The sequence below is a fragment of the Mustela putorius genome, unplaced genomic scaffold (assembly GCF_011764305.1).
Source record: "Mustela putorius furo isolate JIRA1106 unplaced genomic scaffold, ASM1176430v1.1 tig00537227_pilon_pilon_pilon, whole genome shotgun sequence".
Taxonomy (NCBI): domain Eukaryota; kingdom Metazoa; phylum Chordata; class Mammalia; order Carnivora; family Mustelidae; genus Mustela; species Mustela putorius.
The window spans coordinates 43,633,465-43,660,431 of NW_025422368.1; the positions used below are offsets into that span (position 1 = coordinate 43,633,465).

General features: G+C 34.1%; 1 protein-coding gene across 5 annotated transcripts in view; it reads left to right on the plus strand.

Annotated features, from left to right (window-relative positions):
* CPSF6 (cleavage and polyadenylation specific factor 6) overlaps positions 1-24,992 on the plus strand; it is a 34,602-nt gene extending 9,610 nt beyond the window's left edge. The window contains exons 3-11 of one of the 5 annotated variants that reach the window (XM_045073373.1): positions 36-139; positions 3,472-3,617; positions 4,475-4,648; positions 4,779-4,889; positions 5,371-5,875; positions 8,239-8,354; positions 8,831-8,984; positions 13,006-13,201; positions 20,104-24,992. In XM_045073373.1, coding sequence (XP_044929308.1) covers positions 36-139; positions 3,472-3,617; positions 4,475-4,648; positions 4,779-4,889; positions 5,371-5,875; positions 8,239-8,354; positions 8,831-8,984; positions 13,006-13,195 — 1,500 coding nt within the window. In that variant the 3' untranslated portion in view covers positions 13,196-13,201; positions 20,104-24,992. Of the gene's footprint in view, positions 1-35; positions 140-3,471; positions 3,618-4,474; positions 4,649-4,778; positions 4,890-5,370; positions 5,876-8,238; positions 8,355-8,830; positions 8,985-13,005; positions 13,202-13,281; positions 14,712-20,103 lie in introns of those variants that run through there. The other 4 variants (XM_045073375.1, XM_045073374.1, XM_045073376.1 and 1 more) reach the window with 4 other exon arrangements.
* Positions 24,993-26,967: the final 1,975 nt, after the last annotated feature.

The window sequence follows — 26,967 nt, forward strand, 5'->3', positions numbered from 1 at the left end:
GTTTTGATGGTTAATGAGGGGGAAATATCTTGCAGTGGACAACTGATGAAGACTTAACTGAAGCAGTGCACTCTTTGGGAGTAAATGATATTTTAGAGATAAAATTCTTTGAAAACCGGGCAAATGGCCAGTCAAAGGGGTAAGAATTTTAATTTCATTGTTTCCCCTAATAAGTTAGTACCTAGTGATCATAATTTTGGGAGTAATAATTCTTAATGCTAACTGTGTGCGTGCTTTATTATCCACATTGGCAAAAGGATCTTGGGCAGAGATTTCCCTTCATTTCACTTAATTTCATTTACCCTGTGTTCTAACTTAATAAAACTAGTGCAGTTGGAAGTGTGGACAGATTAGATTAGATGTATTTAATTTTCCTGAGTTTGAGTTTTCTCCATTTGTGGTTGAAATGATTATTGAAAAGACAGTGTTGAAGAAGCATTATCCTGTGATTAAGGGATGGGGAAAGATGGGCAACTGGAGAATAATGTAAAATGAATGCTTTGTTTAATTTAACTGTTAAATTATATAAATGAGATAGGATCATTAGAGCAGCATTGTAAAATATAGGTACCCAGACATAGGAAAATAAAAAGCCACAAGGTCACCATCCATACATGATCACTCTTAAGATTTTAGTGAATATACTTGCAGGTTTTTCCCTAGTGCTCATAGCGTATATTTAGTGCAAAAAAAATTAAAAGAACAGGATTATAATTCACATGTTTCATAACATGAGTAAAACATATTTATCCATAAATTCACTTCATCGCTAATGTCTTAATTCTTTCCATCATACCTTGTGTGCTACAGTAATTTATTTTACCATTCTTATTTTTGGTTATTTGGGTTTTCAGGCTTACTATAAATAATACTACAGAGGCATCACTATATATAAACTTTTAGGAGCAGATTTTGGATTTTTTTAAGATAAATTGCTAGATGCAAAATAATAAGGAATATGCCTTAGTCTGCTTTATGTTCAGAGTATCAGTTTACATTAAGAATATTTTGTAAATATATGGGGTATCTAAGCACTTCTTACGAACTTCACTTATATTACCTGGTCCTGACCCACTATTATCTCTTACTGAACTTTTGTAATAGCCTGATGTTCTTGCTTTCACCCTAAATCCCCTGCAGCTTATGTTACTGCACAATGTAAACACTGGAAAAAAGTGACATCAATATTTGTCTGCTCAGATCTTCTTCTAATGGTCCCCTCTCATAGAGTAAAAGACAGAATCTTAACTGTGCCCTAGAAAGGCACTGTGTGATCTGTTCACATGTCTGACCTTAGATCCTACACCATTCTTTGCCGCCTTTATACTGTTTCAGCCACATTTATCTCTGCTGTTCTTCAGATATTCCTACGTAGGATTTTTATACCAATAATATCTTATTCTTGGTTGGTTTTACCCCCAAATATCCACATGGCTCTCTTTCACTTCATTCAGGCCTCTGTTGACAGAGTTCTCTTTCCTCATCATTCTATGCAAAATACTACTTTCTGCTCCTTTCACTCTGTTTTGTTTTTTCTTTATTATAGTGTATTTTCCCAATTGGTCTTGTCTCCCATTAGATCGTAACGTCTATGAGAGGAAGGGTTTTGTTTTGATCACTTCTTGTTCCCTAGCCCTGGATTGGGTCTGGGATATAGGTGGTGGTGTTCTATAAATGTTTGTTAAATTAATGAATTCATTAAATTGTTTCTGAGTGTTGTGACCCAAGATAATCTTGATTCACACAGTAGAATTTGTCAACTAGAATAAGGGATCTAGTTAAAGGGCCATTTTGAACATTAGGAAGAGCTCCTAAGAGCCCTTCTGAGAATAATTTAGAGTATCCTATAACTGTATGAAATTGGTAGCCATTTGGGGTTTTTTTTTCTCTTTTTTCTTTTTTAAATTTATTTTTCTTAATTGAGATATAATTCACATCCATAAAATTTACCTTTTAAAAATGTTCAGTCTGAGACGCCTTGTTGGCTCAGTTAAGTGTCTGCCTTCAGCTCAGGTCATGATCCCAGGGTCCGAGGATTGAGTCCTACATAGAGGTGCTTGCTCAGTGGGGATCCTGCTTCTCCCTCTGCCTGCTGCTCCCCCTGCTTGTACGTGCACACACTTTCTCCCCCTCTCTCTGGCCAATAAATAAAAATCTTTTAAAAAATAGATAAAAAATAAAATGTTCAGTCTGATGGTTTTTAGTATATTTATTATCACTGTCTAATTGCGGAACATTTCATCATCCCCAGAAGAAATTGTGTACCCATTAACAGTTTATTTCTATGGTTTTCTTATTCTAAACATTTCATATAAATAGAATCGTAGTATGTGGTCCTTCGTGGCTGACTTTTACTTAGCATAATGTTTTCAAGATTCAGCCATGTTGTAGAATATATCAGTATTCTTTTTATGGCTGAATACCATACGGATATACTACATCTTTATTTATTCCATCCATCATTTGATAGACATTAGGGTTGTTTCTACTTTTGCTATTGTCAATAATGCCCCTATGAATATTCTTTTACCAGTTTTGTATGAACACATATTCAGTTCTGTTAGGTGTGTGTGTTTATATATACTCAATAGTGGAATTATTGGACTATATGTTAACTCTGTATTTAACCTTTGAAGGAATTGCCACATGATTTATGAAAGTAACTATACCATTTTACATGCCTGTCAGTAGTGTATGAAGTTTTAAATTTCTCCACATCCTCATCAGTACTTTTTATCTTTTTGATTATAGCCATCCTAGTGGATATGAAACAGCATCTCATTGTGGTTTTGATTTACATTGCCCTGATAGTTAGTGATGTTGGGCGTCTTTTCACAGTGGCATTATTCATAATAACCAAGAAATGAAACAACCCAAATGTCTGTCAACTGATGGGATCTTTTTTTAAATGTGCTATATCCATATGAAATACTCCTCAGCTATAAAAAGACATTAAGTAATGAGCCATGCTATAGCATGCATAACCCTTGAAGACATTATGCTAAGTGAAAGAAGCTAATCACAAAGGACCACATATAATTTCATATATATGAAATATATATGTATAATTTCATATATATGAAATGTCCAGAATAGGCAAATTCATAGAGACACAAAGTGAATTAGTGGTTTCCTAGGGTTGGGGGATGGAAGGAAATGGAGTGACAGCTAATGATTATGGAGTTTGATTTTGAGATATTGAAAATGCTCTAAAATTGCTTGTGGTAATGGTTGTAAAACTCTGAATATATGGGGGGGGAAACAACCCACTGGATTGTACACTTTTTAAATGAGTGAGGTATATAGTATGTTAATATTTTGAAAAAGTTAAAGATGCAAGAGTGAGCTTGCATATTTTTAATTTAAGAAATATTTTCATTTTTCTTAGATAAAGGTAAATGCACATCATTTCCTTAACAGTAGTTTTTTAATCTCTCCCCACCTACTCTCACTCCTTTAAACATCTTTTAGGTTTGCCCTTGTTGGTGTTGGATCTGAAGCATCCTCAAAAAAGTTAATGGATCTGTTGCCTAAAAGAGAACTTCATGGTCAGAATCCTGTTGTAACTCCATGCAATAAACAGTTCCTGAGTCAATTTGAAATGCAGTCCAGGAAAAGTAAGCAATCCCTCAGAGGCCTTTATTCAAAGATGTGCATTTTAACCAATGTTGCTAGTATTTGTTAGATACTACACTAGAGAAGTCATCTTAATACTTCATTGGAGAATCCATCTTAGAAAGCCCATCCTTTGGTTTTAAGTCTGGTTTATGACTATGGTCCTGTGTACTGAAAACTATATGTCTCAGACCCAGTATTCTACAACAGTGTGCAGGTTCTATAGCCCTTCCATTCTTGTCCTGTCATTCTCATCCTAGAGAAAGAAACTACATTCTAATCCTTAGATTGAAGGGAACTTACGTGGATATGTATTGTGGTGGGGAAGAAGCCACTGGTAATCAGAAAATATTTGTTGATTTTCTGCTTAGCACCAAGACCTTCCCTCACTTGGTTAAGTGAATAAAGGAAAGATTTGCCTTTACACACTTAATGAATGCTGTCACTTAAACAGATCTAGTGGATGATCATGCAGTTAACAGAAATTCAAGTGGTGGTTTTTCTTTTAATGCCTTAGCACTTAAGACTTAACTGAAGAATAGGATAAAAAATAATATATGCTTCCTGAAATTCAGATTTCTATTGGGAGAATTTTAGTCTTGGCTGCTGTAGAGTACTGGTATTTTGAAATTAACTCATATTTACTTACTGGAAACACATTTAAGTCTGGATACTTTGAGACTCGATGTGAATGTTTTCTAACCAGTATTTCCTCATGTAGTGTGGACAGGCCCAAGACATCCGCAAGTTAGCCTATAGCATACGTGAACTTTGAAATAGAGTTGTTTCTAATAGCAGTGGTTACATTTCAGAGGACTATTTTAATAAATGCTATTTATGAGTATTTGGATATTTGCAGCTACACAATCAGGACAAATGTCTGGGGAAGGTAAAGCTGGTCCTCCAGGAGGCAGTTCACGTGCAGCATTTCCACAAGGTGGTAGAGGACGGGGCCGTTTTCCAGGGGCTGTTCCCGGTGGGGACAGATTTCCTGGACCAGCAGGACCAGGAGGGCCACCCCCACCTTTTCCAGGTAAAATTTTTCTTAAATTACCATGGATAAAATGTGTCTACCTTAATACCTCTTTTCCTTTTCTCTCTTTTTCAAGTAATGCATTATTAATGTGACTTACTCTCCTTGTTATGCTATTTTTGGAATCCAGGAAATTTGATCAAGCATCTTGTTAAAGGAACTCGGCCTTTGTTCCTGGAAACTAGGATTCCATGGCATATGGGGCACAGCATAGAGGAAATACCCATTTTTGGCCTAAAAGGTCTTTATTTTTCTCCAAACTTGCTTGACTTATATATAGAATATTTACATCCGTCTTATTTTCTTACCTCTTAAAAAATCCTTTCAAGACCATTTTTCCTTGTTTCACTTTCTAGCTTGGCATCAGAGTAGAATATAAGGTGGGTGATTTCACTGTAAGAAATGTGTGTACGCTGAAAGATGGAAACTATCTCTAAGCATTGTAATCTTCTTTATTAACGTTTTTTGTTTCAATAATTTTTCTTAAGCATAAATTGAACTAGTTAAATTTGTAAAGATATACCGCACTTCTATAGTTGTTAGTGTAGCATTTACCATATGGGTTTCATTTAAAGAGAAAGAATCTTGGTCTATGAGTTGTGCTTTAAAAGTATATTCTTGGCATAAAGGTTACAATACCTTATTGAAGTGTTCTTTTCTCTCTCTCTCTCTCTCTCTCTCTCCCCTCTCTCCTCTCCTCTCTTCTCTCCTTTATTCTATAGCTGGACAGACTCCACCACGTCCACCCTTAGGTCCTCCAGGCCCACCTGGTCCACCGGGTCCTCCACCTCCTGGTCAGGTTCTGCCTCCTCCTTTAGCTGGGCCTCCTAATCGAGGAGATCGCCCTCCACCACCAGTTCTTTTTCCTGGACAACCTTTTGGGCAGCCTCCATTGGGTCCGCTTCCTCCCGGCCCTCCACCTCCAGTTCCAGGCTACGGCCCCCCTCCTGGTCCACCACCTCCACAGCAGGGACCACCTCCACCTCCAGGCCCTTTTCCACCTCGCCCACCTGGCCCTCTTGGGCCACCCCTTACACTTGCTCCTCCTCCGCATCTTCCTGGACCACCTCCAGGTGCCCCACCACCAGCTCCACATGTGAATCCAGCTTTCTTTCCTCCACCGACTAACAGCGGCATGCCTACATCAGATAGCCGGGGTCCACCACCAACAGATCCATATGGCCGACCCCCACCATATGATAGGGGTGACTATGGGCCTCCTGGAAGGTAAGTTATATGTATCTATGACAGTAGACTTGGTGTATTTGTTTGATGAAAGATACTCCACACTCTCATCACCAAGGTTTTTGTTTGTTTTTTTAAATTATGGCCTTTTCCCCAGGTATTTAATATTTTGTATTATATTCTCTCATTAGAAGAGGCAATATCATATGGTGAAAGACATACAAAACAGCTTTGGGAGTAATCCACTTCTGCCACTTGATAAAGCTGCATGATTTAGAGCAAGTCACTAAATTCTGGGGATTCATTTTCATTATTTTTTAAGTTAAAAGAGGTTAATAAAGATAATTTAAGTGAGAAATGGGATCCATAAACTACTTACAAGATGGTAAAATGAATCTCAGTTTACCATTGGGGATACTACACAGAGCACTAAAGTTTCTTCATTTTAGGAATTAGATAGATCAGTTTGTTATATAAGTACTATTGATTAGCTCATGCTGATCAGGAGTCCTGAGTAGCAAATTACCAACTTTTAATTAAAATGGAAATATTCAGTGCTTTACAAGTATATTTGGGTTTGTAAAAAAGTTTTTATGGAAATTAGAATAAGTAATGGTGATGCTTGAAGAAGAGCTCAGTGGAAATCACTATTGAAGTAAGTGATCTCTTAGCGCCCTTTGAAAGTCATTTAAAAACTGTCCATATTCAAAACATAATTAGAGAGCTAGGTTTCTACTCTCCAAGAACTATTTGAATTTGCCCCTTTAATTTCTTCTGAGCTTATATTTTTAAACTATCACTGTTAAACTACTTTGTATTTCATTTTGTCTGATAACATCCTGAAAGAATGGATTTGAGGTTCTGCCTAATTCCATGCAGTTACACAGACACGTGGCAATAACTTTGATATTGTAAGCAAAACTCATTGACCATTATCTTTTTTTAGAGGTTGTATCTATTTGACTGTCAACAATGCTGTTTTGGGGCAGCTGGGTGGCTCAGTTGGATAGGTGTCTGCCTTTGACTCGGGTCATGATCTCAGGGTTTGAGTTCGAGTTTGAAGTTGAGCTCTCTGCTCAGTGGGGAGTCTGCTTCTCCTTCTCTGTCTGACCCACCCCCACCCACTTGTGCTCTCTCTCTCTCAGATAAATAAATCTTTTATTTAAAATGCTGTTTTCTTTAGAAAACTGTTAGAACTGTTGAACTAGTATATAACTTCTGTTCACTTTAATTCCAGTGAGTGACTTCATATTAAATGTTCACAATTAGAATATAAGAGTGGGTTACATGACTTGGTTTGACTGTTTAAAATTTGAGTTTCATATCCTTTTCCTAACATAACAGAATTTCTGCAGTATTAGGTTTTCAAGAATGGTGGGGATGGTTATTAATGACTAATTTTTTATCAAAAATTAGAGAAAACTCATTATTTTAATAAGGGATTTTATTTTTAAGAGGGATAGAATTGGCACAAGTCGTGGCATTTAGTTGAAATTACACCTATATTTTGAACAACTTGTAACTTGCTCAGGATGTTTATAAAGTTTGGGTAATAACAGTAATATTTTAAAAGCATGCAAAAAGTTAGATTAACTGTTTCCTCCTTTCATTGGAATGAACTACTAGTGTGTCCCTCAACTCAGTGTCGTAGTTAGTAACTGGTAACTCAGATGGCAGGACTTTCCTTTTCCTGTACTGTACATGTACAGGTTTTTTTTTTTAATTGAAATATAGTTGACACATAATTTACATGTAGTTTTAAAGTTGTCAAGTAGCTTTAGAAAATTTTGGCACTTAATCCATTTTTTTCAACAGTTTACACTTACTATCTTTTATTTGCCTGATACTCTTCCAGGGATTCAGTGGTAAACAAGATGGTCTAAGATCTTGTCCACATCTGAATTTCTATTCATTAATCAGATTTGTTATCCTTCTGTTGTAAGTTGGGCCCTGTGCCTAGAGGATCCAAACATAAATGTCACCAAACTCCTTAATTGTGTAGGCCTGTATTTTTTGTTGTCACCATTTAAAAATATATATAAATAGAAGATAATAATAATATATAACTTTTATGCTATATATATATTCATCAGAACAATTTATTGTGTCTTCTTTTTGTATGACTCTGAAAAATATTTTATTGTAGATATGTAAATACATTATCTCTGGCCTCCAAAAGGCAAAGTTTCTAAGTTGCTACTTTATTTCAGCTGAAAGATAGTGGAGTAAGAGAATTTTGCTTAGACTTACTCTCTTTGTAGGATAAATAGTGTGCTTCCCTCGGGAAAAATAACTGCTAGCTCTGAGGCATTTGTCAAAAGCAACTAGTATGAGTTGTTTAATACTGTTCTGACTAACTTGGAAAATTTGTTGAGTGCAATTTAAGGTTTATATTTATTTTACAGGGAAATGGATACTGCAAGAACGCCATTGAGTGAAGCTGAGTTTGAAGAAATCATGAATAGAAATAGGGCAATCTCAAGCAGTGCTATTTCAAGAGCTGTGTCTGATGCCAGTGCTGGTTTGTGTATTTCTGTATTAATATTTCTTATTTATGTTATCAGGAATGGCCTAAAACTATGTGCAATCTTGAAGATTGGTCATTTGCATTTAGTATTTATATTCATATTCCCAAATCATATCTGTGTTTATTTAAAAGACATTGAAGGGAACTATGTGTCAAAGTAATGAAAAAAATCCATAATTTTAAATTTTTAGGTATAGATTTAAATTTTAGTCTTTACATTTAATGGCTTAAATTTGACTCTCATATTTACAAATTAATAACCTGCTTTACACAGCAATAATAATAATAACAAATTGTGCTAATTTCATGCACATAAAACGTTTTTCCAAATGGTGAAACACTGAAAAAATTAAGACATCTTCTGCAGTTATTTTGTTCTTTTATAAAATGATTTATTACTCTTCCTCCAAATGATTAGATGGTATTTTGGAAACAATTTCTTTGATTTCAGTCTCTCCTTTCCCTCTTAGGTGATTATGGGAGTGCTATTGAGACATTGGTAACTGCAATTTCTTTAATTAAACAATCCAAAGTATCTGCTGATGATCGTTGCAAAGTTCTTATTAGCTCTTTGCAAGATTGCCTTCATGGAATTGAATCCAAGTCTTATGGTTCTGGATCAAGGTAAAACTTTCCTGTCTCATGTCTATTTAAAACTGTTATTTTACAAAAAAAAAAATAATAATGTGTTTGGGACTTTAACATAGGACTTTGATTTTACTTATTACTGTTTATGCAATAGCTATTATTGATTTTTTTTTCTTCTTACATTGAATCAAATGTAAGGTGTTTGCTTGTTTTTAAAGCCCTTCAAAGGTTTCCGGTTATTCTTAGAATAAGACTCTAAACATTGAGGGCAGTGTGTGATACCTGCCTGTCTTTTTAGCCTCATTGTGTACCTCACCCCTTGCCCACTATTCTCTAGTCATGGTGGTGGTGTCTCTTCTCTTCCTTTTGATCCATTAATACTTAAATACCTCAGTGTCTTTATACCTGATATTCCTTCTGCTGGGAACCCTTTTCCCTGGCTCTTCACATAGCTCACTTCTTATTATCTATGCTTTAACTCAATCTAACTTCTAGAAGAAGTCTTCTCCCAGGTTATTATGTCATGTTCTTTTTATTTCTTTCATAGTATTTACCGTAGTCACAGTACTTACTGGAGTCTTTTTTTAAAAAGATTTTATTTATTCATTTATTTATTTGTTTGTTTATTTGAGGGGGAGGAAGAAGAAAAGGGAAAGAATCCCAGGCGGGCTCGGTGTTGAGCACAGAACCTGACATGGGGCTCATTCTAATAACCCTGAGATCACAACCTGAGCCAAAACCAAGAGTTGGACCCTTAATTGACTGAGCCACCCAGCTGCCCCTATTCTTTATTGTTACTGCACATTTCTTTTCACTAGAATACATACATGTTGGAAGACGGAAGAGGCCTTACCTGTCCTGTTAACTGTAGTATTTCTAATGACTAAATAGTGTTTGGTACAGAACAGGTGCTAAATAAATATTTAGAACAAGGAAGTTAATGTCTATTCTTAGTTTTCTAATTAGGTAGTTCCTTTTTTTAGTATTATAGCTAACTTTGAAATTTTACATATTTTGAAAAGTAGATCTTTAATCTGTATATGATATTCATAGATCTATCTACAGTATACTTTATCTGGTGTTAGAATCTTAATTAAGTTAAGGGAAAGGACCCTGTCTTTGTCATGGTCCTTAGCTTTCTAATTAGTACCTTTCTGACCCAGTGTAAGTAAGGATTTTTGTATCTGAACAAATTTGTCATAGCTGAAGACCATACCTTACATAGTCTTCTTTTAAATTTTTTAAGCCCTACTAAGTAAGAATTTCTAGGTATTTCAGCTTACGGGCAGTTGTTAACTTCCCTATTGTGAATTTCAGAATTTGGCAGGATTTCTTTCTTTCCTTTTTTTTTTTTTTTTTACATTTTTAAAATTTAAATTCAATTAATTAATGTATAATGTATTGGTTTCAGAGGTACAGACCTGTGATTTATCAGTCTTATATACTACCTGGTGCTCATTATATCACTTGCTCTCCTTAATATCCATCACGTAGTGACCCTGTCCCTCCACCTCTTTCCCCTCCAGCAACCCTCAGTTTGTCTCCTATGATTAAAAGTCTTATGGTTGTCTGCCTCTCTGGTTTTGTCTTGTTTCATTTTTTCCCTTTTTTTCCTTCTGATCCTCTGCCTTATTTCTTAAATTCCACATATCAGTGAGATTATATGATAGTTGTCTTTCTCTTACTGACTTATTTCGCTTAGCATAAGACCCTCTAGTTCCATCCAGGTAATTGCAATGGCAGGATTTTGTTTTTTGATGGCTTTGTAATATTCCATTACACACACACACACAAACACCTTTATCCAGTCATCTGTCGATGGACATTTGGGCTCTTTCCATAGTTTGGCTATTGTGGACATTGCTCCTATAAACATTGGGGTGCACGTGCCCCTTCAGATCACTACATTTGTATTTGGGGATAAATACCCAGTAGTGCAATTGCTGGGTCATAGGGTAGCTCTATTTTCAACTTTTTGGGGAACCTCCATACTGTTTTCTAGAGTGGCTGCACCAGCTTGCATTCCCACCAACAGTGTAGGAGGGTTCCCCTTTCTCCCCATCCTCGCCAGCATCTGTCGTTTTCCTGACTTGTTAATTTTAGCCATTCTCACCGGTGTGAGGTGGTATCTCATTGTGGTTTTAATTTGTATTTCCCTGATGCTGAGAGATGTTTCATGTGTCTTTTGGCCATTTTGATGTCTTCTTTGGAGAACTGTTCATGTCTTCTGCCCATTTCTTGATTGGATTATTCTTTGAGTGTTGAGTTTGATAAGGTCTTTATAGATTTTTGGATATTAGCCCTTTATCTGATAAGACATTTGCAAATATTTTCTCCCATTCTGTCGGTTGTCTTTTGGTTTTGTCAGCTGTTTCCTTTGCTGTGCAAAAGCTTTTTATTTTGATGAAGCCCCAGTAGTTCATTTTTGCCTTTGTTTCCCTTGCCTTTGGAGATGTGTCTAGTAAGAAGTTGCTGCAGTCAGGGTGGAAGAGGTGGCTACCTGTGTTCTCTTCTAGGATTTTGATGGATTCTTGTCTCACATTTAGGTCTTCAATCCATTTTGAGTCTGTTTTTGTGTATGGTGCAAGGAAATGGTCCAGTTTCAGGGGTGCCTGGGTGGCCCAGTTGGTTAAGCAGCTGCCTTAAGCTCAGGTCATAATCTCTGGGTGTTGGGACTGAGTCCTGCATTGGGCTCCCTGCTTAGCAGGGTGTCTGCTTCTCCCTCTGTCTCTGCCTCTCTGTCATGCTTTTGTGCATGTCGCTGTCTCTCTCTTAAATAAAGAAAAGCTTTTTGGAAGGGGGGGGTGATCCTGTTTCATTCTTGTGCATGTGGTTGTCCAGTTTTCCCAACACCATTTGTTGAAGAGATTTTTTTCCACTGGATATTCTTTCCTGCTGTCAAATATTAGTTGGTCTTAGAGTTGAGGGTCCGTTTCCGGGTTTTCTATTCTGTTCCATTGATCTTTGTGTCTGTTTTTGTGCCAGTACCCATACTGTCTTGATGATTATAGCTTTGTAATAGAGCTTAAAGTCCAGAATTGTGAAAAATTTAGAAGAATTTCTAAAAGTATTTTAAGCAATATATTTCAGTTAAATTACCTGGTTTTTGTTTTTGTTTGGTTTGGGGGTTTTTTTGTTTTGTTTTTAAAGATTTTATTTATTTGATGGAGAGCGTGTGCACAAGCAGGAGGAAAGGCAGGGAGAGAGAGAAGCAGACTCCCCGCTGAGCAGGAGCTTGATTTGGGACTTAGGACCCTGGGATCATGACCTGAGCCGAAGGCAGACACTTAACTGACTGAGCCACCCAGGTGCCCTTGTTTTATTTTTGAAGGCAGCTCATGAAATAATTCTTTTTATTGAGTAACAATGTGAATTATATCCCAGTGTTTTCTGGTGGTCATAAGTTTTGAACTTGTGAGTTTTGAACTCACAAGTCATAACTTTTGAACTAAGTTTTGAACTCTGCTTCCCACCATGCCCCCCAGGTCTCCACCACACACCCCCTGCAGCAAACATATATAAGAAAGTTTCTTAGTGGAGTGGGACTCATGAACAATCATGTTTGGGATAGTTATAAATGTAAAATTGATATGTTTATCAATTATAAAATTGATAGGCTTAGGTCACCTCTTGATGGTAATTTTTATGTATTTAAGTTTCATAATTTCATGACTTTTATGTCTAAGAAACTACCTTCTGTACAATCTTTAGTTTGAAACAACATGTTTTTGAAACTTTTTCTCCTTTATCTTTCTGTTTTTTGTTCAGTTACTATGTGTCTGGTTTAGGCTATTACATGTTACAGATGATAAGATGTATTGCCCCTGTGTGTCTGGTTCTTCGTTTGGGGGTAAATTTTTTTTTTGCGGGAGGGAGGTATGTGACTATTTTTAAAAATGGAATTTCTAGTTCAAGCTTATAGGTGTGTTGGTAAATCGTTATTGGTAGTTCAGGATATCCTAAGTCTAAACTAGGTTTGTGAAGAATTTTTTGCCTTGGGTACTTTTAACCACTGCTGTTCATTTACAGAGAGCATTAATCCAGTAATTTCTTTTAGAAGACGTGAACGATCAAGAGAGAGGGACCATAGTAGATCACGAGAAAAGAGTCGGCGTCATAAATCCCGTAGTAGAGATCGTCATGATGATTATTATAGAGAGAGAAGCAGAGAACGAGAGAGACATCGGGACCGGGACCGAGATCGGGACCGAGAACGGGACCGAGAGCGCGAGTATCGTCATCGTTAGAAGAAGGTGGGTATTCCTTGTTCCTGTTATATTTAGCATATGTGTTATTAACAGTAATTATAACTCCAAGGCTATTGTTTATACAGTATATACCTACATTTTAAGTGGTCCAACTACTTGTTCTGAATTTAATCTTCTGGAAACATCTGAGACAAAAGACAGGTGAGTAATGCCAGGTAAAAAAAAAATTGACCTTTTATCCTTGAATATTGTATTGCTGAGTTAAAACTAAGATTGTTGATGGTCTTTAGAAAGCAAGAAAACAATCAAGAGGACTCATGTCTACTTCTAAAATCTGAAAATTGGAATTGTCTTAATTATACAGATAGTTTGCATGTTATTTGAAATACAAAATACGGGAAGTTAATTCATAACACACACACACACACACACACACACATATGTATGTATAGTGCTTGGACTTGTAAAAGTAAATTGAAAGTTTCCCTCCTTGAACTGACTCCCTAAAATTTTTAAGACAATCTAACACTATAATAGCTTATAATACAGGAGGATGGTTTCTCAGCATTGAAAGAGCTTTTGTACTTAAAAAACTACTCTTTAGAAAAGATACTTTTCTTGGCATCTGGTTTTTGTTTTAAAATAAAAGAAAACATATCCTTTAATTTGCAAAGAAGATATGAAACTTAATTAAAATGGATTCAGGGTACTCCATATCTAAGAATTTTAAGTTGTATCAAATCATGCATCCCAGGTTAGAATAACCTTGAAATAATTTTCTTTGATGTTTCATTCATAAACCATAATCATGTGTCTTTTTTTCTGTATTTTAAAACTATTTCTTGTGTACATTTTTCATAAAGCGGGAATTTGTCTGTTTATACTTCATTTTCACGTGTTTTTATTTTTATATTTGTGAACAGCATTTATTCATGTGAAAAGTAGGGGGAGGGCACTGTGAGGCTTGTGCATGTGACACAAAGGATATTCTGTAAACAAATAATTTTTCTTTATATGTTGGTGGTATATCCAAATTAAATTAGGCTTAAACAGATCCCTTACAGGTAACTACATTTTACATAATTATTTTCCATAATCATGGGAAACCCTGAATTTAGTCACAGTAATTGTTAGTATTTAAGTTGTTATGGGCAAAAGCAAAGACTATCAAGTATATGTAATTTTGTGGCAGAATAGCAGTTTCTTTAACTGTAAGAGATACATCTTAGCAAATGAGATCCTTTTTGAATAATACTATTTATAAAATAAACATATAAATCTTATTTTTATGGTACATTAGCTATTACTTTATTCACAGTTTTATGGGCTATTTGAAGTGAAAAGCCATTTTTAATACTTCCCTAGCATTTTGAACATGCATCTTAAATATTTATCAAAACTTGAATTTTAAAATAGTTTTCCATGTATTGTATTATAGAACTTAATGTAAATCCCAAAACATTTAGTATGAAGCAAAACATCTCTCACTTTAAAACTGAGCTCATTGAGGGCGCCTGGGTGGCTCAGTGGGTTAAGCTGCTGCCTTCGGCTCAGGTCATGATCTCAGGGTCCTGGGATCGAGTCCCGCATCGGGCTCTCTGCTCAGCAGGGAGCCTGCTTCCCTCTCTCTCTCTCTGCCTGCATCTCCGTCTACTTGTGATTTCTCTCTGTCAAATAAATAAATAAAATCTTTAAAAAAAAAAAAAAAAAAAAAAAAAAACTGAGCTCATTGAAATTAATACTGCTTTTGGATGTAAGGATTAATTAAATGTTCTGTCATGTAAACACTAAACATCTAAACACTAAATTTTAAAGATAGAGTTTTTTCCCCTTTGGGTTGAATAAATCTTAATCCCATTTTAGGAAAAAATTCTCAGTATCCATCAGTTGCTTAAGGTGAATTTTAGCCAACTTACTTGAAATGCTTAGCTGTATCAGCCATTTCATTTATAGTAAGGTACAGGTGTATGAGTTATATCTTTATTTAGACTTTGCCAGTTATCAGCAAGCTTCTAATTATTGAGGGCATGATAATGAAACTTCCATACATTTTTAAACATCTCCACTATTGGATGTGCCCATCAAGGAGCTTCTGAACCAGATTATACCCAACGTTAAATGATTTTTCTTCCTGGTTTCAGCTAAACTAGCATAGTCAGCCAGGTAAACTCCTTGAAAAGTCCACTGTTCATTTTAAAACTTTGAAGTAACTAACATTACATTCTAGTAATGGGTACACCTAACTATATCATGGCTTGAGTTTCATTACATTCAGACATTAACTATGAATTCCTAACTTGAAAACTATGGTTGACATTTTTTCTTAATCACTGATGTGTACCATATCAGAATTCCCATGTTTTGTTTGTACATTAATCAAAATTGAGTTGTAATATTGTTATGTGCCTTCATCCAAGCAAAATTTTACATAAGCATTTCTAGGGCAAAAAATTCTGTTATCCTGGAATATTGTACCTTTGCTATACCAAACAATATTTATTGCAAATGTAGATGTGAATTTACAGGGTTGGGGACTAGGATTAAATATTTTCAAGTGAAAACTTCTAAACAAATAAGAAAACTATCTGCACATTTAATTATTATCATAATAGGGTCTGTTGACCTTTTTAGAAGTTTTTAAATATGAGTCCTTTTGAGCTTTCATGTAAATCTTAAATGGACTAAATGGAGTACAAGTAACTGGGAAGCTAACTTGAATGTCAGTAAGCGTGTATATAAATAAAACAATAATGTAATTTATTATTAAAATGATGAATGGCTAAAAGGGCAAGTTCTTAACTGGAAACTTAATGATGTTGGCAAGCTGTTAATGTCTGTCCCATCTTAATTTTTTTTGTGTTTGAACTGTTGGTAATGTTAATTGCATTCTCTCATTTAAAATATGTATTAATTTTTCTAAAAGCATTCAGTATCAAGTTCAAATAGGTAATATTTTAATGGGAATATCAGTATTGTAAATTTTCAATATGTAAATACCTTGTATTTCATATTCTGTAATTTCTGCCTCTATTCTCAGACCACTCTGAGCAAAACAAAAGTAGTTCAGTGTTTTAAAATTGTACACTTTTTACAAGAATAATTTTCACAGTTCTTTTCTTTTAGATTGCATTCCTCTTATTGTTTGGAACAATGCCACACAGCAAATTTCTGTTAATGATTCAGGTTTTTTTGTGTGTGTGTACAAAAAATAATGAATCCAAATTATTTTTTAATATACTCTTTATTCATGCTTTTTCTCTCCCTGAAAAGAGGTTTTAATATTTTCAAATCATTGTCCATTTTTTTGATAAAAATTTTAAGCATCTTGTGTGGAAAATGGATTAAATAACTACACTTCGTTGTAAGACTTAATCATAGATACCATAATCTCAGGTTGTGTTGTTATTGCGCAAGATTTAGGGTGGTTTGCATTCTTTACTTAGTTTATAGTTTTTCATTAATTTAGGAAAAACAAAGCCAAAAGAATAAAAAAAGGTTTTTTTATATGTGTTTCAGCTCCTTAAGATTTAGTGTTACTTTGAGGCCAATGTGAAAATTAAGCTCTCTTAACCATCCAATAAATGATACTGGTGGTGATGATACTTAAAAATTATTTCTGCAACTCTTAGGTCATCTGAGATCTGCCTAATATTATCCAGCCTTGTGTGTGTTTGTGTTCTACCATATGTCCTAACTGCTGTGCTTCATCTGGATTTGCTAGTTTTCACTTCTTTTGCTCCAGGTTTTCTTTTAATATTTATAAAACCTTATTACACAGCTATCTTAACTGAAGTGGCAGGAGGGTAGGAAGTAATCCTGAGAATAGATGTATAGTGTGTTTTTTGCTCACTGTGGTTTAAGAATGGGTTTTGTTTACAAATGATTAATGTTCCCTGTTAAAAGAAAATTCAGTGCCAATGTGAGTCACCTTGCTCTCACCTTCATCTCAGTGTGAAATTTACTACCATTGTTTTAGTTTGTAAATTAGATCACTCTGAATAAGTAATGTTTTGAATGAATATTTAGTTAGCATTGTTTTAAAGAAAACTTAATAACCAAAAAGGGGTAAGTGTGTCATATATGCTATGCATATTTACTAATTTGCCTTCTGTGGTAGGGTGTTCTAATCCTCACAGGAAATTCTCAATCACATAAGTAGCTTATTTTGAAATGTCCATTTTGTGAAATTTGGGGGACAAAGATGAGTTTTCCTTGACTGTGGTGAGGTTTATTTCTATAGTGAACTGCCCTAGAGCAACAATCTTGTATCTGTTTTATAATATAATGAAAGACTTTAGTTAAAATGAGGTAAGGTAAGTACTGTGACCACAGGTAGAAAGAAGGAAATTTACCAGATGTTGTGGTAGGAAGGGAAGTTTTGTAAATACCTATAATAAACAGAATTTTCATGTACTATGTTTTAGCCACTGCGAAAAGGAATTTTAATTTATAAGAGTTGACTTATATTCAGAATCTTCTATTTCTTTTGCCCGCTCCATCCCCATTCCTCTCATTAAGGAGAAATTTTCAGAAAAGAGAAACGTGAATTTTGTTTCACTGAGTTAATAGAAGCACATCTCTAAAAGTATATTGAAATTTTTTTCAATTCAATATTCACTTCTTTTAATTGATTATTAATGTGAAAGCCTGTGAAAGAGCCATATCAGATACATATTTGAATTTTACTAAAAAGGTGAATTGGCCATGAGCATAGAAATACTGATGCTAACAAATTTGCTTAGATAAGTTTTAACAGAAATGCTCAGAATTTGAGCTGTTAGTATTGGCTTGATCTTACATTATCTCAAAATACAGGTGCTTCTCTGTATTGAAATTTTACTTAGTGCTTACTTTAGAGACTTCATTGAAGAGCTGTAGATTACATTTGTCTTAGTTTTTTAACAAGTGTCTACATAGATCTTCCTTTTATATTATAGCTAAAACTGTGTGACTTTGACATTAACATATTCAACTAAATGGTATTCTGAAAACATGAGCATTGAATGTATTTGTCACTTTTAAGCTTTTTTGGTATCTTTGTTTATGTAGATGTCTAACTAGAAATTTGAGAGTATCCTGTGGGATTGGATTATTGGAAATGGGTTGTATTGCCTTCAAATTTGCTTCCGTTTGAGATTGTAAAATTTGTATTTCCAAATGGATAAATGTAAAGTGTTTAGAAAGAGAAATAAAAACTGTCAGACTACCCCCAGATTTTATGTCTGTATGGTGAAAATAAGAGAATTTTAATAGTAAAGATATATGAAGTATATTCAAGCAAAAGATGAGTGTATTTGTCCTGCAAACAGATGTGTGTTACAATTTCACAAACAGGATTCTCTGCAGAAATAGTAGTAAAATTCTCCTTTGTGGAGTGATGAATGAGTAAGTTGCAGTGTATGCCACATGTTTTTTGGAAGGAATGGGTATTTTTTGTTCGCTGTGACTTTAATTTTTCCCTCTTTAATGACCGATCTCTCTCTCGCATCACAACAAAAGGGTTAGAGAGATAACATACTTTTTAAAGTAAGATTTATTAATTTCCCAGCATCTTTTCTGGTTAGAACATATTCCTTATCTGTCTTTAATACCAGTTTTTAAAAATACATTGCGAAGAACAAAAATAAAACCTATGAAAGCTGCCTTTCTAGATTTTTTTCCCATGAAATAATTCCACCTAAAGCTTCATCAACATAAGATAAAAGTACAACAAAAGGTAACAGAAATGGCTTAAGTATCTCATTTAAAAATGCGGGGAAATAGAAACTATTTAAAAGAGAAAGTTCAGGATTAAACATCTGGGGTTTTTGTTTTTTGTTTTCTTTTGCAGTTGTAAAATTTAGGTTTTTACTCTAGGCAGTGTGAGTGCATATGTGTATTGATGCTCTGAAGACGCTTACAGCCTAGTTGGGGAGGAAAGGACATAAAATACGACATTTGTAGTTGTGACAGAATATTAATTACTCTTAATTACAAAGCAGAGTACTTTCCAATTTTATGGCAAGAATATCACTAAATATTGTGCCCTTTACTTCTTGCTACATCATCTTATTAAAATGCTCTCTTGGAACTTAAATTTTAAATATCTGGTGTTTCAGTGATGACTTACATGCAAGTTAATTGAATGTTTCTTTTGTGAACCTCTACCTGAAGTTTGCATATTTTTGTATTCTTGAAATTTTAGTTTACCAAATTGATTTTTTTTTCTTTGTGTGAGTTTTCAATGAAATTTATCATTGTAGATTCTTTTTTAGCTTGTTTTTGGTTAGCTTATATACCACATTAGTTATTTCACTATAGGTGGAATAGAGTGAAAGTAAAGTAAATGTTTTAAATTTGTATTACGTCTAAAGATTTGTATGTGGATGTCATATTTATTTAAATGTGCATACTGAGCTATATATAAATTTTATTTATAAATTTTGTAACATGAAACAGTTTGATTTATAACATTTGCAGAAGTTCCTGTATGCTGTCAAATAAATACAACTAATTTGTAAAATAATTGCATTTTATATTCAGTTCACATTTAATTGTTAATGAGTTCTTTAGAATTGATATGTGGGTGAATGAAAAAATTTACATTAAAATCATTCAAGCATTTTTCCATTTATTTTTGTAGTATGCATACTTTAGAAAATGACTTATAAATGTTTCCATCATCACAGAAACAGCAGCTGCTATATTTTCATTTTTGCTTGTCACTAAATTAATAAGGCAGTAATAACTAAGAAGCATGAAATCAGAATTTCTCAGTTTTAATCAGCACATAAATTGGGAGCATTTCTCCACCATAAAGGCAGCTACTGTTTCAGTTAATGCTTATTGTGTTAGAATACGTAACAGTGAAGTAGATGCACGACTTGTGTATGTATAGTTAAGCCAGCGTTTTTCTGTGTATTATGGGGAATAGCAAAATCTACATCACAAATTTTGACACATTACAGCTGAAGGAAGAGGAACACCTTCCAAGACAAAACAGTCTTCATGGGGGAAAAATGACGCTTGTCCAGCAGTTTGCTTCTTGTGATTGAACTGAACCTGTAAGGATTCATGGATAAAATGAACAGGAATAGATCTGAATAAAGCAAATCTGCATAAATGGTAACCAGTAGCTCTACTTTTATTTTTTATGTTGCTTAACTGTTTTATTTGAAGGAAACCTGTGTGATTTAAAAAGTTATAGCTTTTGCAACTTTATTACTGGTTATATACATTTGGCCATTATAATGTGCAAGCAATTGGAAAAAAAAAACGTCAAGTAAATGCTTGTTTTTATAGTAGTTTGTTCTTGTTAAAAATGTTCATATGATAATGTCTGTAAACAGCACCACTTTGATTACAATAGATGTAGTGTTGTAATAAACTGTTTAATGGGGCTGATGTGTAAAGCTGTTCAAGTTATTTGATGTTTACACCTCAGGGAAAGTCTTGTGTTCAGCAATATCTAAAGATAATGTTACTATGACATTTATACTGTCCTTTAAAAAAGCATTGCAATAGCGTTTTTGGATATGCACCAATCTAATCTTGCGTTCAGTGAATTAAACATACTAATTAAGTGTCTCTTGCCCTTGATTTTGATATTAGAATAGGTGATTACATGGATATTTAATATTTCTATATTCTGCTTTTCTAGCTGTTTTTACCTAGTTAGCTTGTGATTTTGCTGAATGGTATGTAAACTTGTAAAATTTCACAGACGTAGCAATCCAGTCAATGTGTTAGGGGTCAAAAAAAATTTGTGGTTTTAACATTTTAGTAAAAACCCATACGTTATTTGCTACAGTAATGCAGCTTAATTACAACACAGATGTACTGAAACGCTTAATTGTAAACTGCTAGCATTGAAGAAATATTTTGACAATTCTGATTGGATGCGGCAGTTATTTGCTGTTTTATATTAATAGTGCTTATGGTTTATTTTTGAAGCCATAGGCAGTGTAAATACAGCCGTGCAGCAGACAAATGGGAGTAAGGAGAGCATTAGTATTATTTTCTGATTACTATAGATTTTGGAAGGCCGTGATGCTTACTAATACTGAGTTGTAATCTCCTGTATGTGTAATGGGTGATAATAAGTGTACCCTGTCACCAGTTCAAGGAATCTTACGTGTATTCATGCAACCTTCTGATTCATGCTAGAGTTACTTAATCAAAGATTTTTTTCAAATCTGCCTTGCATATAGACCCACATTAAAAGCACTTGGCTGGCATGTGTTCTTAATTACAAAATTAGCATAGGCAGGGTGACAACTTGATTAGATACTTTTATAGGAAGGTCATTCCGAATCACTATTTCAAAAATTTGAGTTGAAATCCTAGGCAAGTTTAATTTGTTTTTGATCTGATTATCTTTTGAGTGATCTGATAATACACAGTGATTTTTTAAAAATACAGCCAAATTTTAGGGCAGCGCTTAAAAGTATTTAGTTACCCTGAATATTATGTCATTTGCAACTTACAGAAGCCCTCCAGATATTTGCAGTGCAGTTCTTCCCTTCCGTTTTGTCCACTATCACACTAGTTCTTACAAAATTAGCTATTTCAAGTTATTCCTATTATTGCCAGTTTTATTTTAAAACATTTTGTGATTAGAGTATTTGTGCATGGGATCACTGGCGTTTATCAGAACTGTTTGCTCTCAGAAAAATTTTTCAAGTGTTCTGTCTTGTTGAAAATGCAGTTGCCTTTTTAACATTATTTGAGAATTGAATCAAAATAGTTTTCTTGTTTTGTATGTAGGTGTTTTGTCATTCGTTAGCTTTCTTATACTTTAATCACAATGTCCTAATGTGAAGAAGTATGGACATAAATATATTACAAGGGAAATTAGTTAATAGTAAGCTTAAAAGGTAAGTAAATGTCCATGAGAATAAGATACTTTCTGACATTTTAAAAATGGAATTCTAAAAATCTAACCGCTTGAACTTGAGATGAAACTGGAAATTTTGTACTAATTAAATCATTTATCTTTTCGTGGGTTTTTTTTTGTTTGTTTTGTTTTGTTTTTTTATCAGTGGAACCCTTTAATTGCTCATTCTATATATCACTCTTCTCCCTATGTGGCTGATTTCATTACATAACTTTTGTTGCAGACAATGTGAGTGTCCTAGAATTGTTTGCTGCTAGTCCGTTATTTTTAAGTGTTGTCAGAAGGAAATACCTTTTTGGTTTGTCCATTAATTTTTACGGTCATCTTCTACCTGATAACACATGAATGTATAGCACTAAAGGTGAAAATTGCAAGCCTTGTTTTATTCTTCTTATCCCTCTGTCATTTTTGAGCTAATGTTATTTGAAAACTCTTTCTTTTTTTTAACATACAAAAACAATCCAAAGAGATAAATCATTACATAGACACCAAAAAAAAAAAAAAAGAGAGAAAGAGAGTTTCAGAGACTTTTTCATTTCTTTTTACTAATAATTGTAGTGGACACGAAAACACATTTGAGTTTAACTGTAAACCATAGGCATTTATTAGTGCTATGCGGTCACATTCCTTTCAGCCAGTAGTTACGAATGAGTGATGCAGCACCTCTGTGGTATTGCTTCTGAAGCAACACTTTGAATTGATTTTGCTGCTTATAGCTAAAGGATATATGTTTTGGAAAGGATATTCCAATGTAAATTTGGAAGTGTTTATTTTGTCAGTTTTCATAGACAAGATTTGGAGTAAGTTGCAGTGGCTGTTGATCATAGTTTAGCCCATTTAATGGCCCCTTTACCTAGAATATTTTTAAGCAGTTAACTACAATTTGGAGTTCACAGATAACTTATGGATTGTAGCTTAAGGTATTATTTTCATTTAATTCTCCTGTGGAGAATACTGCTTTGTTTTTTACTAGTTTAAGGTCAGTTCTTAAAATAAACACGGGATTTTAATGAATGTTGTATAACATTTTATAGTGAAAGGGGAAAATTGTTGGAAGGGTAAAGACTTTCTCTTTCCCTTATGTATTTAAATGTGCCAATAACCTAAATACATACTGTTTTATACAATGAAATGCTACTATGAGACTTTCTGTTGGAGTGCTCTCAACATTTTGGTTTTCATACCTGAATGATCATTGCATTTTCTGTATTTTATAAGATGGCTTCAATTTTGTGTTTTAAGCTTCAGCCTGTTATTTTAAGAGGAAGTTTATGTTCTGATTCTTTACTGAGAATACAGTATTGAGAGTCTTATACTGTTTTACAGATAACTGCCTTTTAAATTTTATTCATTAAGTTCATTTGCATCCCATAGCCGTCTGTAAATGTTTCCAGCAGTTGTATGTACTTAAATGCACGCTTCTCCATTGTACATATTAGATGTTTTTGTGCTAAAATATATTAAGTGGGATTTTTGTAGCAAAGCATTCTATTTTTCTGTTCTTACTCTGTGTGTGTGTTGTTTTTTTTACATTAACCTTCAGTTTAAACACTGGAGTATTTATTTCATTTTTTTAGCAACTTGACTCTTAGAAGCCTTAGACTAATTTTTTAATAAATATTCAACCAAAAATTATAAATTTCCTAAGATGTGGCCTTACATATAGCATTCCTTGTGTTTGTAATGTGAGATTTTTGACTAGAGAAATCAAAAGATTCTGATTTAAAGTTTCCTTGTAAGTTGAAATAGAAAATGTGTTAAAATGTCTAGGCTTCTGGGAGGAAGTTCTTACATTCTTCTTTCTTGGCATTAGAAAGAAGCAATATGAATTTTTACAAATATTCAAGCAATTGTATCCAGTTTAGATTGATTTAGGTTTGTCTTAACCAATGTTTCTTTAAAATTTCAGGTTGTTGGCATTCACTCTGAGTATGCAGCTACTGTGGTTTTTGTATGGGACATATAAACACTTGGTTAGGTATAGACAGATTTTAATGTTTTAAAGACTTCCTGCTATATTAATGTATTGTAATAGGAGTCTTAAAATATTAGGTAGCATTTAATTGAAGTCACACAAATCCTGAAATGGTATCAGCGGATAGTAAATACTACAAAAAGTTTTTCATGTGCGAGCATCCTAAAATTCTGCCATGGGTGTAAATGTTTTGCATTAATTTCATAATTGGACAGACCCTGCATTTAGTAAAAACACTTCATTTTGAAGGTGTTTTCTTTTTGTCACACTGTTACTTCATAACACTTTTCAACATTCTGTAAGTTAAATTATTTTAAAAGACAATGGTGAATTCGTGTTTATTTTTTTACTTTGAAAATTGTAGTACTCAGGTGGTATTTAATGGGAAAGGATCCTTGGGGTAAATCATAATGTATTCTAAGGAATGCATCTATAACATTGATGACTTTAGCCTTAAAAAAAGGTCTATTCTTACTCTTATTCCTCTTCATCCCATGGTATATTAGCAAAGTAGTTTACAGCCTTGTACAGCCTTACAAAGTTGTTTTACAATTTTTAATGGAAAGCCCTTAACAAAAAAATTGTATCATATTATCAGTATCCATGAATTAACTAAATCACGGTTTGTAAATAATTTGTCTAATACCAGAAGGCCAAAGAAAGTCTTAAAATTTTAGCTATTGACTCTGGTGACTTCACAATAAGATTTCTGTGCAAAAGGTAAGGTGATATTTGATCAAATAGACATCTTTTTGGTGTCCATGAGAACTAGACTTCCATATTAGCTTCTATTAAAAAGCTCATTCCATTTTATTAAAATGTTTGTAATTGCAATTTTGTGTTTAATGTTTACTTTGTCTTTTCTTTCTTTAGCATTTAGGTGACTGTTCAGCAGTTTGCTATATGGCCATTGTTGGCCCTAAACTGCATTAGTAACAAGCATGGTATTTATCTTGTATTGAAAATAAAACACAGTTTTGATAATACTTTACAGTTTGTCCTTTTTATTTGGCTCATAATTTAACCATTGTGTATGCTATGAATAATTCTTGTCTGTTGGTAACATACAGTATAACAGAAATTGGACTGTTGTCTGTATTCTTTAAGCCAGCCTCCTAACCAGTGGTGGTTTTCTTCTGTATTGAATGTTGATGGTTTTTAAAGCAGATGATACCTGGCTTAAAATTAGGCTTAAAACATAAAAACAGCTCTAGGCTGTTTTATTCTCAAACCTTAGGTTCAGAAAACATTTGTTTAGTTTTAGAGGATTATTAATCTTAGTAGACATGAATCAAGGAAAAATGTTTCTAGATGACAGCAAAGATATTTCACCTGCTAGTTTAGAAACAACATAGAGTACTTTCAAAACCGTAACAGATTGTGATTTCAGTAAGGATTTGTATGCCAGCTATTATAATCAGGCCCAGGATTTCTCACCTGTAGGCTTCAGAGTGTGGTGAAAGTAACAGGTCTGTAAACAGTAATAACCATATGAGAAATAATAAGTTCTTAACTATTCCTAGGACCCTTTTCCATGCCCCACTAAAATTGTGGTTCAGGCTTTGTTTCCCTTACTCTGTTACATGTTTACATTTTGAAGAAGATTGCATTCGTTGATCCACCTTTCACTGAGTTCATTGAGACTCCTGCAGAGAGTATTTGAAAGATTACTAGGAACTTTTTAACCAGATGCCATACAAGACTCCATAGCAGTCAGTCAAGGCCTGATGTAGTGAAAGATGGACTTTTTTATGAAGGATTGATAGAATTTATCCGATCTCCTAGTTTGATTACCTAATCATTACTGTGAAACAAGAAATGTTATTAGAAATGGTTTCCGATGTTTCTTGTTCCCATCTTGTCTCTTTTATATTTCACTAACAGAGCTGTTGGATTTTTATGTTATAACAGTTCCTGTCAGCTGCTGTTGTCCATGCCCGATAAGGGATAAATATACATGATCTTAACTTTAAAAAATACATATTGGGCTTTATAGAAAACTTTAGGAAATAGAGTTTACTTCCTTAATGATAACATTGAGACTTGAAGAACAAATAAGACTTGGTGAAGAGAGAAAGGACGTACCTTCTAGTGAGAGACCATTGCATAAAAGGGCTTTTGTGTCAGGAGGGAGTATATTAATAGGAATTGGAAGAATGCCAGTTTGACTGAAGTGGGTAGTGAGAAACATTGGCCTATATGGGTTTTAAGAAAGGGCAAAAGCCAAGACTGGGGCTTGTAAATCACATAAAAGATTGTCCCAAAAATGAATGATGTGAAATCATCCAAGTGTGTGAAGGGTTGATTGTTAGCATTTCAAAAAACTTAACTGGCTATAAGTTTAAGTCAGGAAAAGAATAAGGTAAGCCAGTGAAACTGTTACAGAAGTCTTTGACTATAGGGAGATAGGATAATAGAGATAAAGAATCTAAGTTGATTTAGTGACTTAAGCTAAATTGCAAACATCTAGTAAGTTTGGGTATGAGGTGAGAAAGGATGGCTTTTAGACCTTATGTAATGGTATACCGTTCCCCAACTCGGGAAATTTTGGGGGAAAAATGTGGAGATAGTGTGGATTTTGTGCCTTTGAGAGCCAAGAAATGACTAGTGACTAGTTATATGGCTTTGGAGTTTTGAAGATGGGGGTTAAAATCATAACTTTGTAGTAACAGTTAAAATAGAAAAGAAACCATCAAAACATGGGGAGGCTGGGGAAGTCTAGTACAACTTCCAGGCTTTTGGTTTGGGATTTTATGCTCATTTATCAGTATTATGAGAAGAAATAGCTTTGGAGACTTTTTGTTTAGTTTTGCTTTAAAGTAAGCTCTCTGCCCAACATGGGGCTTGCTCATGACCTCGTCAATCAGGACTGCGTTCTTTATCTAATGAGCCAGCCCAGTGCCCAGAGAGGAAGTAGCTTGGCGTTAGAAGAGAACTCCTTCCTCAGGAGGGGAAATGTAG